The sequence below is a fragment of the Moschus berezovskii genome, chromosome 6 (assembly GCF_049115385.1).
Source record: "Moschus berezovskii isolate FMDL1 chromosome 6, NW_MosBer_1.0, whole genome shotgun sequence".
Lineage (NCBI taxonomy): Eukaryota > Metazoa > Chordata > Mammalia > Artiodactyla > Moschidae > Moschus > Moschus berezovskii.
Window position 1 is genome coordinate 95,376,956 of NC_142465.1, and position 17,582 is coordinate 95,394,537.

Genomic DNA, 17,582 nt, shown 5'->3' on the forward strand with positions numbered 1-17,582 from the left:
CTCTTATTACTGTTGAATTGATGCACCCATATGATAGGCTGAAATCCTAAACCCCAGTTCCTGTTAATGTGACCTCATTTGAATATAGGGTTTTTATATTAAAAAAAAATAGGGTCTTTGCAGATATAATTAAGGTGAGGTCAGGTTCAGTTGGAATGGGCCCTCAACCCAATGTGGGCTCCCCTGTTGGCTCAGATGGTAAAGAATCTGCCTGCAAAGCAGGGGACTCAGGTTGGATCCCTGGGTCAGGCAGATACCCTGGAGAAGGGACTGACTACCCACTCCAGTATTCTTGGCTAGAGAATTCCATGGATAGAGGAGCCTGGTGGGCTACAGTCTATGGGGTTGCAGAGAGTCGGACATGACTTAGTGACTAACACTTTCTCTCAACCCAGTAACTGATGTTCTTAGAAAACAGACACAGAAAGAGTTCTCCGTGTAAAGACACAGAGACACAAACAGAGGAAGGACGGCCATGGGAAGATGACCAGAAATTGGAATTATGTTGCTGGGAGTTGAGGGATGCCTGGGGTGGCCAGAAGTTGGAAGAGGCAAGAGCGCATCCTTCCCCAGACTTCGCTAGGAGCCTAGCCCTGACCATACCTTGATTTTAGACTTCAGCCTCCAGAACTGTGAGGTAATAAAATTTCCATTGTTTAAAACTGTAAGTCTGGGACTTCAGTAGTAAAGAATCCACCTTACAATGCAGGGGACAGAGGTTTGATCCCTGGTCAGGGAACGAAGATCCCACATGCCTCAGAGCAAGTAAGACCCCGGCTGCAACTAACAAGCCCACGTTTCTAGAGCTTTTATGCCACAGGGAAGATTCTGCAAGTTGCAGCTAAGACCAGATGCAGCCCAATAAATAAATATTTTTTTAAAAAAGATACCAGCAGTTTGTGGTAATTTGTTACAGCAGCCTTAGGAAATTAATATGACTCCCATTTCAACTGTTTATAAAGGCTCAAACAGTCTGTTTTCATGGCTTAACTCTCTAATGAAGATAATGAAGATTAACTTAGAATTCATGTATTATCTTTTATCTAAATGATGTACTAGAGTTTATGTAAGTTTACAATTTGATAAGAGGACACTGCAGTGGAAAAAAGAACAATAAAATTAAATCAAGTTTAAACTGATTTAAGCAGGCTCAGTTTTAACCATATCATCATACTGATCAGTTCACCACAGGGTAAAGAGAAAGGAAAAGATTTGCCCAGGAAGACAAAACAAATTTGCAGTAGGTATTGAGGTCAGCTTTTACATCTCTCGATTTCTAATCCAGAGTTTCTCCCCTGCCCTTCTGCGATGAGGCTTCACTCCCCAGGGCAGGAAGCCAAGAGTGGTTTGGGAAAGCATAGAAATATTTAAATAGCATGGTTCCCACAAAATGCTCTCAAGAGATTGCCTTTCATATCTCAACAAAGTATACATTCTTTACCCTAGACCCATCTGAGATTTGTCATACATTTTAAAAATAATTCTCACGTATTTGGGTAGAGAGCTAAATTCTGATTTTTATAACAAAAGCAAATAAAAACAAACAAAAAATGCATCTATTGAGAGCGGGAAAAAACAGCGGGGATACTTATGATGGCTACCACTTCCAATATGAAGGAAAGAATTATCTTTTTTCACACTAGGATATTACTGATTAAAAAGAAAAAAAGTAGTAATATCCTCATGTGTTTTATTACATTTGTGTCCCCGAGAGACATAGCTTTCAGGGGTTATTTGGGTCCTTACTTGGGATGATAGAAGCTCTGATACTGTGTTTTGGATGCTGTTCCAAAGTTTGATCTGATTAAATTTCATGGCTGAGGTCTTGCATTTGTTGAATTCTTGCCAAAGGCTGAGGTCATAGGGCCCTCACTAACAGCATGCAGCCATCTCTCCAAAAAGAGGAAAGACTCAAATTGGGAAAAGAATGCAGAGGCAGCAATGCCTATTTGATTTCTACAAATCATCAGTGATACAGAGGGTCAAGCAAGCAGGGTGGAGCTGGAAAGAGTGTGTTTCCATTTTAAAGAGGAATGTTAACAGCATGGGAAAAACTTGCAAATATGAAGGTGGGTGGACTTTTACTGAGACTTGGGGATTGAAGGGGGAAAGCTCCCAGCAGCATCAAGATATTGATACCCTAAGCAAAATGGAACTTGTAAACGGGGCTGCTGCTTCAGGAAAATGTGACAGAAAGTGAAAGTGTTAGTCACTCAGTCATGTCCAGCTCTTTGCCATCCTTTGGACTATAGCCCACCAGGCTCCTCTGTCCATGGAATTCTCAAGGCAAGAATACTGGAGTGGGCTGCCATTTCCTCCTCTAGGGGATCTTCCCCACCCAGCAATCAAACCTGGGTCTCCTGCATTGCAGGCAGGTTCTTTATCACTGAGCCACCAGGGAAGCAAGGTATGGAGGAAAAGGTATGGAGCCCAATGTGGTAAAGGAAAAATAGCTCAGTCCTTGGTTAGAGGGAAAACAACAAAATCCCCCAAACCTGCAAAGGAGTTCATTTCCCTTGTTGCTGAACTGCTGACACTCACCGTTCTGAATTTGAACGTGACCCTGAAAGGCTGGTCCTGACATCTCGTGTTTTGAATCGCGCTGTGTCTTAGAGCAGATCGAGATCTTGCTGTAGATCTAAACATTGTCACTGCCACCTGGAAACTGGAAAAGTTGTCCAGAGAAGCAGGCTTTGCACACTGTCTGTCTGTACAACAGGGGCTGCCGGCGCAGAGTCTGAGTTTTCAGGCAGGCTTCACACACTCCGAATGAGAAAGGCTGAGGGGAATGGCCATGAAGACAAGTTATTTCACCCTGCGCTTCCTCTGCGCCTCAGTGGGAAAGAACTCGCCTGCCAATGCAGGAGACACGGGTTCAATCCCTGATACAGGAAGATCCCACATGCCTTGGAGCAGCTAAGCCCGTGGGTCACAACTACTGAGCCTGTCCTCTACAGCCGGAGAGCCACAACGACTGAAGCCCACATGCTCTAGAGCCCGCGCTCTGCAAGAGAAGCCACCACGATGAGACGCCGCAACTAGAGAGTAGCCCGTGATCATCGCAACCAGAGAAAAGCCTGCACAGCAATGAAGCCCCGGCACAGCCAAAAATAAACAACTTTTTTTTTTTTAACACAAAAGATTATTTCCTCCTTCTTTCAAGCTTTCAGAAAAAGCTTGTCACCAGATTTGTTGAAAGATTCCATCCCACGTGAGGGATTTCTTGGCATGAAGAACCTTCTCTTTCATGTTCTATTAAGAGTGTGCGTGCCACATTTCTTCAAAGGGCAAGTTTTTCCTCTCAAATAGAAAGCAAGCTCACAGAACATATAATGATCCTAAGCAAAGCTACATGTGGGCATCCCAATCTCCTAGCTTTAGAAATACTTGAATTATTAATACATTTACCTCAAACATCAAGGCTTCACCTAAGTATGTCCATATTTTGTAATTTTTTCTTTTGGGGAGGGGCGGTAATAAGGAAACAGTCTTTGCTTTCTTCTTTTTCAGTCTTTGCTTTTTTTCACCTGAAGTCATCACTGGGCTTCTGAGGTCAAACCAAAGATGTGATGTAAAAAAACAGACACGCAGCTCCTGGGAAATTTTTCAGATTTCTATTTTGAAATTAATTTTACTCCTCTACAAAAAGATTGCGAGTAAAATGGGAATATCATTCTACTTACTATAACTGGTGCAGACAGAGAAGCCTAACATTTTATTTAGCAATTCCATTATCTAGGACTAGACCAGTTCTTTAGATACTCACATAACACCAAAATATCTTCTATCCAAATAAAAACTAAACACCAATTGGACACAACCAGTTTTTCCCACCAGAGTAGCTAATACTGGATTCTCAACAGTACTATCATCCTTGCTCAAGTGACCCAGGAAAGTGAAAAGTGTGTTAGTTGCTCAGTCGTGTCCGACTCTTGTGACTCCATGGGGATTTTCCTGGCAAGAATACTGGATTGGGTAACCATTTCCTTTCTCCAGGGAATCTTCCCAACCCAGGGAATGAACCAGGGTCTCTTGCATTGCAGGCAGATTCTTTACTGTTTGAGCCACCAGGGAAGCCCATCAATCAAGGGGTTCAGCACCAAATACCTCATCAATGAACTGATCACATGCCATGAGCTCAGAATCAAACTGCAGCCCACACTTTCCCTGATGAGCTGCACCATACTTCTCTCCAGCTTTGTCTTGGGAGTCAGGAAATATCCACCATTATCCATGGCAACTAGAAACTGAGTTTTTAATGTCTCCAATAACAAAAGCCAAGAATACACCTGCCAATAACGTTTTTTGCAACTCTAGTTTGTTGTGTGCCCATTAGGTGCCAGAGGACATAAACACCAGAACGAGAGTGGGGAAGACAAGAGAAATAAAGCTCTTGGCTCCGTGGGACTTCCACTCCAGCAAAGAAGACTGGAACACTCATACAAAGGTGGACACAAATATAATCAGCATTTTGGCGCTGATCCCAACACAAGGCAGTCTCACCAAGAGAAGGGCAGCAAAGAAGGCTGTGCTGAGGAAGTGGTGCTCAAGCAAAGATGAGAAGGATGGATGTATGATCAAGGCCAGGTAACCAGGAGGAAATGTATAGAGAATGTCCCAGGAAGAAGGAACAGCATGGTTACAGACACAAAAGCAGATGGCAGGGAGTGCTGGAAGAACAGAAGTAAGTCCAATAGGGCTTCTCTCCATGAGCCAGATACTCACCTAGAAAGGACAAGAGAGCAGAGAATCCCCATGTAATCCATATGCTAAGATTCAAGATATTTATTGAGCTTCTAAGTGCTTAACTAGCTTTAGTCTCCCAGGGCCAGACATTCTGGAGTGCGAAGTCAATTGGGCATTAAGAAGCACTGCAGTTAATAAAGCTAGAGGATAAGATGAAATTCCAGCAGAACTATTCGAAATTCCAGCAGAACTATTTGAATCCTTTAGAGATGACACCATCACGGTTTTGCATTCATTATGCCAGCAAATCTGGAAGACCCAGCAGTGGCCACAGGACTGGAAAAGGTCAATCCTCATCTCAGTTTCCAAGAAGGGTAGTACCAAAGAGTGTGCTAACCATCAGGCAATTGTACTCATCTCCCATGATAGTAAGGTCATGCTTAAAATCTTGCATGCTAAGGTTCAGCATTATGCAAACCAAGAACTTCCAGATGTCCAAGCTCGGTTTAGAAAAGGAAGAGGAACTAGAGATCAAATTGCCAACATTCGCTGGATTTTAGAGAAAGCAAGGGAATTTCAGAAAAACATCTCTGTTCCATCAACTATGCTAAAGCCTTTGACTGTATGTATCATGACAAACTGTGGAAAACCCTTAAGAGAGATGGGAATACCAGACCATCTTACCTGTCTCCTGAGAAACCTGTGAGTCAAGAAGCAACAGATAGAACCCTGTATGGAACAACTGATTGGTCCAAGGTTGAGAAAGGAATACGACAGGGCTGTTTGCAGTCACCCTGTCTGTTTAACCTATACACTGAGCACATCATGAGAAATGCTGGGCTGGATGAGTTACAAGCTGGAATCGAGACAGGTAGGCGAAACATCAACAACCTCAGATATTCAGATGATAACACTCTAATGGCAGAAAGCAAAGAGGAAGAACTACAGAGCCTCTTGATGAGGGTGAAGGAGGAGAATGAAAGAGCCGGCTTAAGACTAAATACTAAAAAAAAGCTATGACCAAGGCACCTGCCCCTATTACATCATGGCAAATGGAAGGGGAGAAGGTGAAAGTAGTGACAGATTTCCTTTTCTTGGGCTCCAAAATCATGGCGGATGGTGACTGCAGCCGTGAAATCAGGAGACGACAGCTTCTTGGCAGGAAAGCTATGATAAACCTAGACAGTGTGTACTCTGCCAACAAAGGTCCCCAAGGCCATGGTCGTCCCAGTTGTCACGTACAGTTTTGACAGCTGGATCTTAAAGAAGGCAGAACGCCTTCAAACTGTGGTGCTAGAGGAGACTCCTGAAAGTCCCTTGGACAGCACGGAGATCAAACCAGTCAATCTTAAGGGAAATCAACCCTGAATACTCACTGCAAGGACTGATGCTGAAACTGAAGCTCCAGTATTTTGATCATCTGATGAGAAGAGCCAACACGTTGGAAAAGTCCCTGATGCTGGGAAAGATCGAGGGTAGAAGAGGGTGTCAGAGGATGAGATGGCTGGATGGCATCACTGATGCAATGACCATGAACTTGGGCAAACTTCAGGAGATGTTGAATGACATGGAGGCCTGGCATGCTACAGTCTACGGCGTCACAAACAGTTGGACATGACTGCGTGATTGAACAGCAATTAGCTTTACGGACTTCTGAGGTGGCACAGTGGTAAAAAAATTCGCCTGCCAATGCAGGAGACTTAACAGACACGGGTTCGATCTCTGAGTCGGGAAGATCCCCTGGAGAAGGACATGGCAACCCACTCCAGGAGTCCTCCTTGAAGAATCCCCTGGACAGAGGAGACTGGTGGGCTTCAGTCCACAGGGTCGCCATGAGTCGGACACGACTGAGCGACTAAGTACACACACATATGCAACTAGCTTTACGTAGCACATAGTAAGTGCTGTGAACGTAAGTGCTATGAAAGTACAAATAAGTAAATAGATACCTAAATCCATAAATGCATCACTGGTCAGCACCTCAACGTAGACTATTCCTCCACAGATGACTTTTTAGGAACTGCTTAAAGGAAAGAATATCCTTATCTGACACTATGACATCCTTGAGAAAGTAAAAATCAAATTGCAAACCTTACTGGAAATAGGTTCATTTTCCTGCTTCCTTCTGACCTAATTAAGCTTTAAATAACTCCTATCTCAACATAAACATACTTTGGCTACTGAGACACACTGGTTGTTCAATACTACATATTTCAGAATCCTTGTTAATAGACTTTATACCCTTTAAAATTATTTACATACAAAAACTAGTAAATGTCTTAAATGTTAAGCAAAATATTGCTATTACTATTGCTATTGCAGACTGCAGCCTACCAGGCTCCTCCATCCATGGGATTTTCTAGGCAAGAGTACTGGAGTGGCTTGCCATTGCCTTCTCCGAATATAACCACTACTTTCTAGTTTTTCATCATGCTGCACTGGCATACAGGGTAAAAACTGCTTCTTTAAAATTGTTAATTTTAGGAAGTGGGCTTCCCTGGTGGCTCAGAGGTTAAAGCGTCTGCCTCCAATGCAGGAGACCCGGGTTCGATCCCTGGGTCAGGAAGATCCCCTGGAGAAGGAAATGGCAACCCACTCCAGTATTCTTGCCTGGAGAATCCCATGGACGGAGAAGCCTGGTAGGCTACAGTCCACGGGGTCGCAGAGTCAGACACGACTGAGCGACTTCACTTCACTTCACTTTATCTTCATTCAGTAACAATTTATTAAAGACACTGTAACATGTAAAACATTATGGTAGAGACTGAGAAATAGAGACATGAGGTAAAAAGTCAGTTCTAATCACTGAAAAGTATTTTGACTTTTAGATTTTGGTGACAAATGTGTGGTTGTATCACTGACAAACACTCTGGATCAATGAATTCATGAACTGATGCTTGAAGGAAATAATGCTCAAAGACATCACTGCATCAAAAGGGAAATTCCATTCTTTACCTTTCCAGCCCTTTCTTGCTTCTTCCAACATCTATGATAATTGAGGTTTTCATGTTTATAAAAATGCTTCTACTAGAAGTTGTAACAGAGACCATGATGTCCTCAACATTAAAAAAAATACTATTTTTATAGAAAAGAAGTTGGCCGATCCTTGTCCTTCATGATGTGCCCTTAGTCTCCCCTCACTTGCTGTATTACACTAGTACAAACAGAGGGGAACAGATACCTAAGAGGTTAACTGACTGGCCAGAAGTCACAGAGCTGATTAACATCAGCAATTAGCAACCACCGTCCGGCTCACTTGTCATCATTCGTGTTCACTAAAGTCTCACTGGCTTCCAAGCTTACTGCCTTGGTCTCCTTGACGACTGTGATCATCATTCTGACTCCAAAATGCACATGATAATGGCTCACTCCAGCCTCGCAGTTACTGGACTTCCTGACATCCAATTATCACATCCTCATTCATACCCATCACTGACTCTCATGGCCGTGTGCTGGATCTCCGTGGTAGCAATTAATGCATCAAGAGCAAAATCTGACCAAACGCCTGCTTTTCTATTTCACTTCCTCCAGTAACAGTGAGTCCAACAATTCCTTAACTCCACCAGGACCTATGACCTATTCATTTTTCACTCCCTACCCCAACTGGAGTCCAGACCACGTACTTTCCTAGGACTCACTCCCTTCATTCTACCTGCTTAACAAAATCCAAGTTTGAGTTCAATCCAACCCTCCAGTAACTCCACACCCGCACCCACACAGCTCATCGTGGCTGGAGGAGGACGTACATGGTAATGGCATCTACTCTCGCTACAAATGTACGAGGACAGGCCTTGTGCTATTTCAGGGCTGTCTAGTATTTCTCTTACATTTCCTTATTCCATTCACTCTCCCAGATGATTTGCACACCTTCTCCTCTCCCTGGAAGAGATGAGTGGAATACATCCAACTGCCTGTTCAATCCTGGCACCTGGATGTCTAACAGGTATCTCAAACTTAACCACACTTGGTTTCTCCACAAAATCCCATCCTGGTGAAGTCTTCTTGAACCTATCTTTTCATTAAGTTGCTCAGATAGTCTTAGAGTCAGTCATCCTTGGAAGCCTCTACACACACACTCTCTCACTCTTCATCTAACACCCCTTCTTAACAATGCCACTGCTGCCACTGCTTCAGTTCAAGCCACCATCTCAACTCACACAAAACCCCCAGTTGCTTTCCCTGCTTCATTCTTGGTTGGAGAAAATGTCTTTTCCCCATGAAGCAAGCAGTAATTCTATTAAGATTAATCCCCTCACTTCACTGGCCTGCTCCTAACACTCCATGTCTATGATTATATGTAGACTAAAACCCAAAGTGTTTTCCAATGGCCGATGAGACCCTATGGTGAAAGTTAGCAAAGTACAGCCAACGTGCAAAATCTGGTCCAGTGCCTGCTCCTATAAAAAAAGTTTTCCTGAAACACAGGTGCCCATTGGTCTATATAATACCTATGGCTGCTTGGACCTTAAAGCCCCCATAGTTAAAAAAAAAAAAATTGTTGTTTCTACAGTTTGCTGATTCCTATCCTTCATGATATGCCAGGCGTCACCCACTGGGTTCCAGCTACACCGACTGGCTTTTCATTCATAATTGGGCCAAGCCTCCTACCTCCTCAGGCCTCTGCATGGAACCTTCTGCCCAGAACACCTCTTCCCACACACCCGCATGCCTTGACTCCTTGTCAGATAGCTCTCTGCTCAAAGATTACCGCCACAACAGGGCACTGCCCGGGCTGTGCTGACTTGAACTGCACCCTCCCTTTCTCATGGCCTCATCACTAACTCCCTGTGTCTGTTTAACATCTCGGCCCTTCAGCAAGCACTGAATTGATGAATTTTTTCGATCCTCATTTGATCCCTCCTTTCCCTTCAGGTTCTTCCATTTTGGAGCGCAGTAGAGGGAAAACTTAAAAATCATGAAAAGAAAATGTGATTTTGTCTGAGGAGTTTAATGTAAGATGATATGAATCATATAAATTACAGTCTGAAAACACAATCCTGATCCTTATACGTTCACAACTCTCATAGTAACTCTCATAGTAATGAAGCCAAAGCAAGATCAAACCGGTCGATCCTAAAGGAAACCAATCCTGACTATTCATTGGAAGGACTGATGATGAAGCTCCAATACTTTGCCCACCTAATGTGACAAGCTGACTCACTGGAAAAGACCCGGATGCTGGGAAAGATTGAGGGCAAAAGGAGAAAGGGGCAGAAGATGATTAAATGACTGGATGGCATCACTGACTCGATGGAAATGTTGAGCAAAGAAACTCCAGGAGATAGTGGACAGAGGAGCCTGGTGGGCTATAGTCCATGGGGTTGCAAAGAGTCAGACTTAAGAGACTGAGTAACGACGACAAATTCATTTCTAATGAATTAAATTCATTTCTGGTCTAGCATGTAGAGAAGTTGAAGTCGTCATTCAGTCCTAACAAGTAAAAATCTGGACTGTCAAACAACCCTTCTTAGATCCAGCAGAGAACTGGGGTCACAGGGTGAACCACTGCCCCTGAAACTGGAGGGACAGGCAGATACAAAAAAATCACAACTCAACTGAAGCAGAAGCCTCTACAGACCAATACTGGGGTAGGAAAACCCAGACCGGAACTGGCAAGCTGCCAGATGCTCAGTGTGGACAAGTTTGAGCTATAAACTCCAATGAGACCCAGTTTCAGTGGGCCTCTGTCACATTTTTGTTGAGTTTTACCTTCAAGAGTTCTACTAGATTCTCATAATGAAGACAGAGAAAAGCCCTCTCCTGCTTTTCACAGGAAAGTAGTTTTGAAATATAGTTGTCCCAGGACCCTGCGGCTACCAAACTCTATAATTTGCATGTAAGTACACATATCCCCCTCTACATATTAAATCATCTTTAGATTACTTATAATAGCTAATACAATGTAAAGGCTGCATGCATGTGTGCTAAGTCGTATCTGACTCTTTTGCAACTCTATGGACTCCTACCAGGCTCCTCTTTCATGGCATTCTCCAGGCAAGAATACTGGAGTGGGTTGCCATTTCCTTCTCCAGGGGATCTTCCCCAACCAGGGATCAAACCAGTCTCCTGCATTAGCAGGTGGATCCTTTACCACTGAGCCTCCAGGGAAGCCTGCATAAAGGCTGCATAAATAGCTGCAAATGCAAGGCACATGCTGTAAATAGTTGTCCCGAGTATGGAAAGTCCACATCTTGTTTTTGGAACTTGCTGTAATTTTTTTTCTTCCAAAATATTTTGGACCCATAGTTGGTGGAATCTGAGGATGTGAAACACACACAGAGGGTCAAACTATACACCCAAAGCATGCTGTGATTCTTAACAAGGCCGGCCCTTGAAAGAAGAAACCACTTCACCAGAGCTTAACCCTCCTGGAATTTCTGTTTTCAGATATTTATTATTTTTTGGCCATGCCATATGTGACATCTTAGTTCCCCAACTGAGGCATGAACCCGAGATCCCTGAAGTAAATATCCAGAGTCTTAACCACTGGACCACCAGAGAAGTCCTCTTCCTGGAGTTTTATCAGAGTCTAACTGACCTGGGAGAATCTTCAGGTGGAAGAGGGAAATTCCCAACTCCAGCTTCCTCCAGGCTGCTGCTGCTGCTAAGTCGCTTCAGTCGTGTCCGACTCTGTGTGACCCCACAGACGGGCAGCCCACCAGGCTCCCCCGTCCCTGGGACTCTCCAGGCAAGAACACTGGAGTGGGTTGCCATTTCCTTCTCCTTCCTCCAGGCACCCTACCCCATTTAGGAAGAGAAAGAAACCCAGCAGCACTCCCGAAGGTCACAGCCTAGGGGCACAGGTTCACCCACTCAAGAGGACAGGATCTACGTATTCTGTCATAAGAAGTTTGATGCAAACAGTTTCACCAGACAACTGGCTTTAAGACGATTTTGCAGTAAGAGACAGAATAACTGGCTGACGGTTTGGTTTGACAATTTGGTTTCGATGGTTTGATTTAACAATTTGGTTTCAGCTCATCAGCAGTTTGGTTTTGCTTCTCCATTGAGACAGCACTCCATTTTTATATTACAGCAGTCTTGGGCCTCAATGGTCTATACAGTGATGAGTAGATGTGGAAGTCTTGAGATGTGGAAGATAACAGTGTACCAACTTGATTAGCAAACTTACTGGCGGTGTCAGATAAGACAGTGCAAAGCCAGACTGCACACTTTAATACAAAATAACGAACTGGGTTTGCAGATGCTTTTGGTGAGCACCTCCACCCTCCCACTTGTCAAAACCAAAAGCTTACCAAGCAATGGCTAATAATTCACAAGTCTTCAAGCACATTCATTCTTGACTTTTTAGTTAATTGAGATCCAGGAGTTTGTTCTCTAACACCATCTTTACCAGGTTTTTCATATAACATTAGATGTTGGAGGCAAAAGAGGAAATCAAACTCCTCTGATTCCCCTGCAAAAGAAATGGTTACGTGATTCCTGATAGACAAGTCTAAGATTCTTCAAAATTGTTGAAGTTTTTTGCTATTTGATAAGTGAAAAACACAATGTGGCTGGAATTTTGGTATCTGGCACAGAATTTGGCTTAGATGATTCAGTGAAGTATAAGGACTGAGCATGTGACAGAACTTTTAAAGGCACTCCAGACAGGCAATACCACTTACATATGCTGTGTGTGCTCAATCACTCTTTTCAACCCCAAGGACTGTAGCCTGCCAGGCTCCTCCATCCATGGGATTTTTCAGGCAAGAATACTCGAGTGGGTTGCCATTTCCTCCTCCAAGGGATCTTCTTGACTCAGGGATTAAACCCACATCCCTGCCTTGACAGGTGGATTCTTTACCACAGAGCCACCTGGGAAGCCCTTGCATACATCACATGTATGAATAAGAAAGAGCAGCATCCCTGTTTACTTCCAAAGAAATGTGAATCGACTCAAAAGTAGATTTCCTTATATCATAAAGAATTTATGTCTACAGTAAGATTCTGAATCTTTATGATTGACTTTAAGAAAGACAGTATAAGAAATTCCCTGGCGATACAATGGCTAGGACTCTACACTTCCACTGCAGGGGGCCTGGGGTTGATCCCTGGCCACGGAACTAGGATTCCACAAGTCAGGCAGCATAGCCAAAAAAATAAAAAATAATTTCTTTCCGAAAGATATACCCACATACAACCATAAGCATGAATCTGTGCACATTTTAAATGTATTCAAATATTTTGTTGTTTTTCACAATATTTTAAAATTTGCTGTTGATTTTTTCATGTTTCATTATGTCCTTTTTAATGTGCCTCTTTTATCTTCAATTATTTTTTCAGAGCATAACTGCCTTAGTGACATGGTGAAGTCACTTGCAGTTAAAGATGTTTACAGTGAAAATACTGAACATGCATAGAGGACTAAAGAACACTTCACATTGCTAAAAGCCACAGTTCTTTATACCAGGTACATCCTGTCCATCTTTCAACAATTACATGGATACTAAAATGCAAAAAAAACACAAAAGCCGACATTTTTAAAGAGACAGAGCAAGCATTCTGTAATTATCAGACTGGGAATTTAAAATAATCAAAGTTAATATATAAGAGAATAAGTATTCATATGTTATGAAGAAAGCAGACAATATTCAAGATAAATGAGTAATATAAGCACGGATGGAAACTAAAAGAATCAAAAAGACATGCTAGAAATGAAAAAAGGAAGACTGACGGGCTCAGGAAAGCACCTATGAGCTAGGGTACATATCAAGAGAAACCTCTAGAGCTGAAAAGCAAAGAGAAGAAAAAGGAAAAGAAAGGGAGCAAGGAAGGAAGGAACAGAATATCCAAGAGCTATGGGACAACTGCAAAGGTATAATGTATCTGTGATGAGAATACCTCTAGGAAAGAAAGGGTCAGAAGAAATATTTGAAGTAATCAAGATGGAGAACTTTCCAAAATTAATGTCAGACATACAGACAGGAAACTCAAGAAAACAAACAGGATAAATGCCAAAAAAAAAAAAAATCTGCCATAAAATATCATATTCAAACTGTAGAAAATCAAAGGAAAAATCTTGGTAGAAGCTAGAGGGAGCAAAAAATACCTTATCTTTTAAGGATCAAAGATAATATCAGATATCTCCTCAGAAACCATGCAATCAATGAAAGTGGAATGCAATATTTAAAAGTGTTGAGACAAAAAAACCCCAACCAACTATGAATTCTGTATCCTGTGAAATTATTCAAAAGTGAAGGAGAAACTTTTTCAATCAGAAGTTGGGTAAACTCGTCAGTAGACCTGCCTTGCAAAAAATAATAAGAGTTCGTCAGAGAGAAGGAAATGAATGATACAGGTCACAAACTCAGATCTGCATAAGTAAAGAACACTAAGGAAAAAATGAATGAAGATAAAATACTTCCAATGGTTTTATCCAATACTTACCTTGCTGTTTTTTGTAAATTAAAAGTAATTTCAATCCTTAGGCAGAGTTGCATTATTAAGTGGAAACTGTTTGCAAGAAGACTAGGAGGAAGATGAGCAAGGCTTGGTTAAGATCTCCTTGAGAGTAACTAAGATGTTTTCTTTCAGAGATACTTATTCTTTTAACACAGCCTTGTAAAATACATTCAAATATCAATAATAAACCACTTATCCAAAAGGCACAGTTGTAAACCCTTTAGGTTTAGAATCAGAAAAAAGTGTTTCAAATTCCAGGCTCAGCAACTTGCTGGCTGTATGTATAGTTTTGGGTAAGTTGCCTGAGTAACTCATCTGTAAAACAAAAATGATGAAACCCACATTTCATGTATTAGCATAAGGATTAAATGCAAAGGATACGCAAATTCACCTCTCTGAACAGGTAATTCTAAATGCTAAATGACTGAGTTGTAAGCAGCATGAACCTGGAGACTTTCTCCTTACACCAGTTTCACAATGAGCTAACAAGTTTGTGACTAATCTCTAACAAATGTACCAAATTTCAGAGCATGCATTCTGGGGACATCACTCGACCTGTACTTTGAAATTTTTCCTACGTGCTATGTTTATTATTAATAGTTTTTAAAAACATTATCTTGCTTCGGAACAGTATGAAACCTTTTGAAACAAAAAGAGAAATAAAAAGATAAAGAGACCAAGCCAACAGTTTCATATTTTCTCCAAGGAATGGATAAAATAATCCTCAGAAGTATCTTCTAGAAGCACCTCAACTGCCAACCTTCATAATATGGCATCCAAGGCAGGACCGCTGGCCATGTTCCCAACCACAGGAGTTGCCTACCACACCCATGTATACTGGTCACTATGATTAACTTCTATATTTTGCTCCCTTCCCCCCTTTTTTCCCTCCGGGAAGGATTAAACTTCCAATTATTTGATGTTTACCAAATCAGCTTTGAATATCTGCTTCATGTTCAAATTTCCTTATAAACATCAACAAACTTTCTCTATACAATGAATACCATTCCTTATTTTAGGAAACATTCCGTAAGTTGCTAAGCTCCTAAGTGATTTCCACAATGTCACAAAAATTCAAGAAGAAAAAAAAAAAAACCCAACGTAATTCCTGGCTCAATCCAATGTTAATGAGATTATGCTTCCACCTATTTGTAAGTATATCTAGGTAGGACTTGTTTGCCAGTTTGAATATGATTTTCCATAAAGGCCAAGGCACCTTTTAAGTGCTTTAAGAACATTTTTGATGTCTTACCTCTCACAAAGATAAAATGGGCAATGTTCTGTGCTCTGTATTTTACATCCCACTTTAAAAGAAAACATTTAATGGTATAATTAGAGCAACATATAGAGTTTAAAAGGTCACTTAGTTTAGTCCCCGAGACAAGTCTGAATATAACAGATAAAACTGTTTGATTAAGGACTGTAAGAACAGAACTATATTAACCACCCCAGAAATCAACTATTTTCAAATCTTCAAAAGGTACTTTTCAGGTACTTTCAATACATAAAAAAGTGCTTTGAAAACATACACCCCTTTGAATATTATGATGCTCTTATTTCTCCCTCTGTGGAGAAACGCACAACAGCAGCGTTTGGACTAGTTGTCCCCCCACCAATCCACCAGGCCCAGCTTCTTATGTACTACTGGCACAGTGACCAAAAAAAGAATCTGACCATTAACTTCCTTCCAGAAACCTTGAATAGTTTCTCACATCTTCCACAGGAAACCCAAACCATGATGACGCATGGTAACAAGGCTGTTATCACTTCCACCACTCCCTACCTCCCACTTCACCGCACTCAGGCTGTTCCAGGGATTGGGCACACAGAGCTTCCTCCGTCCTAAACCACTCCATCTGGCCCTCCACTCAACAGAGTCCCAGGTAATCTTTACAAGGTAGTTCGGAGTTCTCTTCTGAGGGGAGCCTGCCCTGATGCTCCAGGCTGACCAAACGCTCTCGGTACTTCCACAATCATCCAGGCAAGCCTCCAGCACAGCCCTCCATGCTACACAGCGGCTATGTTAATGCCACTGTCCTCCTCTTCCTCCTCTCAAGTCTGGAAAGTAGGAACAGAACCCCTTATCGATTTTTATTCAAAGTACCAAGGATATGCTTGACACTAAATAGTTAACGCCATTGTTCAGTTTTGGTCGTTTTTGCACATTCTATTTCCTCTGTCAAAGGCACCCTTCTAAGTCAAGTTTGAAAATCACTTCCTCTGGAATATTATTCACAAATTCCCCAACAGATTTTTCCAAACGCTCACTATGTGATCTTGGAAACATGACTTAACCACTCTACACCTGCTTTCTCCACCATTCAATGCATGATCCCTGCTTCATAAAGAGTTATTTTTGAGGATTAAATTGATCAGTGCACCTAAGGAACTTGGAACAGAATCCAGCAATTGGTGTCTCAAAAGATGTTCACCATTCCTATTAGTTCAAGTGATAATGCCCACTTAGCCCACATTTTGCCAAGAAGATTTAAGACAATTCATTTAAATCTGTGGAGGATATAGTTCAGTTCAGTCGCTCAATTGTGTCCGACTCTGCGAATCCATGGATTGCAGCACGCCAGGGCTGTCCATCACCAACTCCTGGAGTTCACGCACACTCATGTCCATTGAGTCGGTGATGCCATCCAACCATCTCATGCTCTGTCGTCCCCTTCTCCTCTTGCCTTCAATCCTTCCCAGCATCAGGGTCTTTCCCAGTGAGTCACCTCTTCGCATCAGGTGGCCAAAGTATTAGAGTTTCAGCTTCAGCATCAGTCCTTCCAATGAATATTCAGGATTGATTTCCTTTAGGATGGACTCAGTGGATCTCCTTGCAGTCCAAAGGACTCTCGAGAGTCTTCTCCAACACCACAGTTCAACAGCATCAACTCTTCAGCGATCAGCTTCCTTTGTAGTCCAACTCTCACATCCATACATGACCACTGGAAAAACCATAGCCTTGACTAGACAGACCTTCGTTGGCAAAATAATGTCTCTGCTTTTTAATATGTTGTCTAGGTGGGTCATAACTTTTCTTCCAAGGAATAAGCGTCTTTTCATTTCATGGCTGTAGTCACCGTCTGCAGTGATTTTGGAGCCCCCCAAAATAAAGTCTACCACTGTTTCCACATCTATTTGCCATGAAGGGATGGGACCAGATGCCATGATCTTAGTTTTCTGAATGTTGAGCTTTAAGCCAACTTTTTCACTCCTTTTTCACTTTCATCAAGAGGCTCTTTAGCTCTTCACTTTCTGCCATAAAGGTGGTGTCATCTGCGTATCTGAGATTATTGATACTCTAGCAATCTTGATTCCAGCTTGTGCTTCTTCGAGTCCAGCGTTTCTCATGATGTACTCTGCATATGTTAAATAAGTAGGGTGACAATATACAACCTTGATGTACTCCTTTTCCTATTTGAAATCAGTCTGCTGTTCCACGTCCAGTTCTAACTGGTGCTTCCTGACCTGCATACAGGTTTCTCAAGAGGCAG

General features: G+C 42.1%; 1 protein-coding gene across 4 annotated transcripts in view; it reads right to left on the bottom strand.

Annotated features, from left to right (window-relative positions):
* The window catches only part of AEBP2 (AE binding protein 2), a 296,022-nt gene that overhangs the window by 202,947 nt on the left and 75,493 nt on the right, over positions 1–17,582 (bottom strand). The window contains exon 9 of one of the 4 annotated variants that reach the window (XR_016037669.1): positions 11,943–12,103. The exons of 2 other annotated variants lie outside the window; for them this stretch is intronic. Coding sequence is in view for 1 of the 2 variants with exons in the window: in XM_055394701.2 (XP_055250676.1) it covers positions 12,085–12,103 (19 nt within the window). In the remaining variant the exon portion in view is untranslated. Of the gene's footprint in view, positions 1–7,164; positions 12,104–17,582 lie in introns of those variants that run through there. One more of the 4 variants, XM_055394701.2, reaches the window with a different exon arrangement.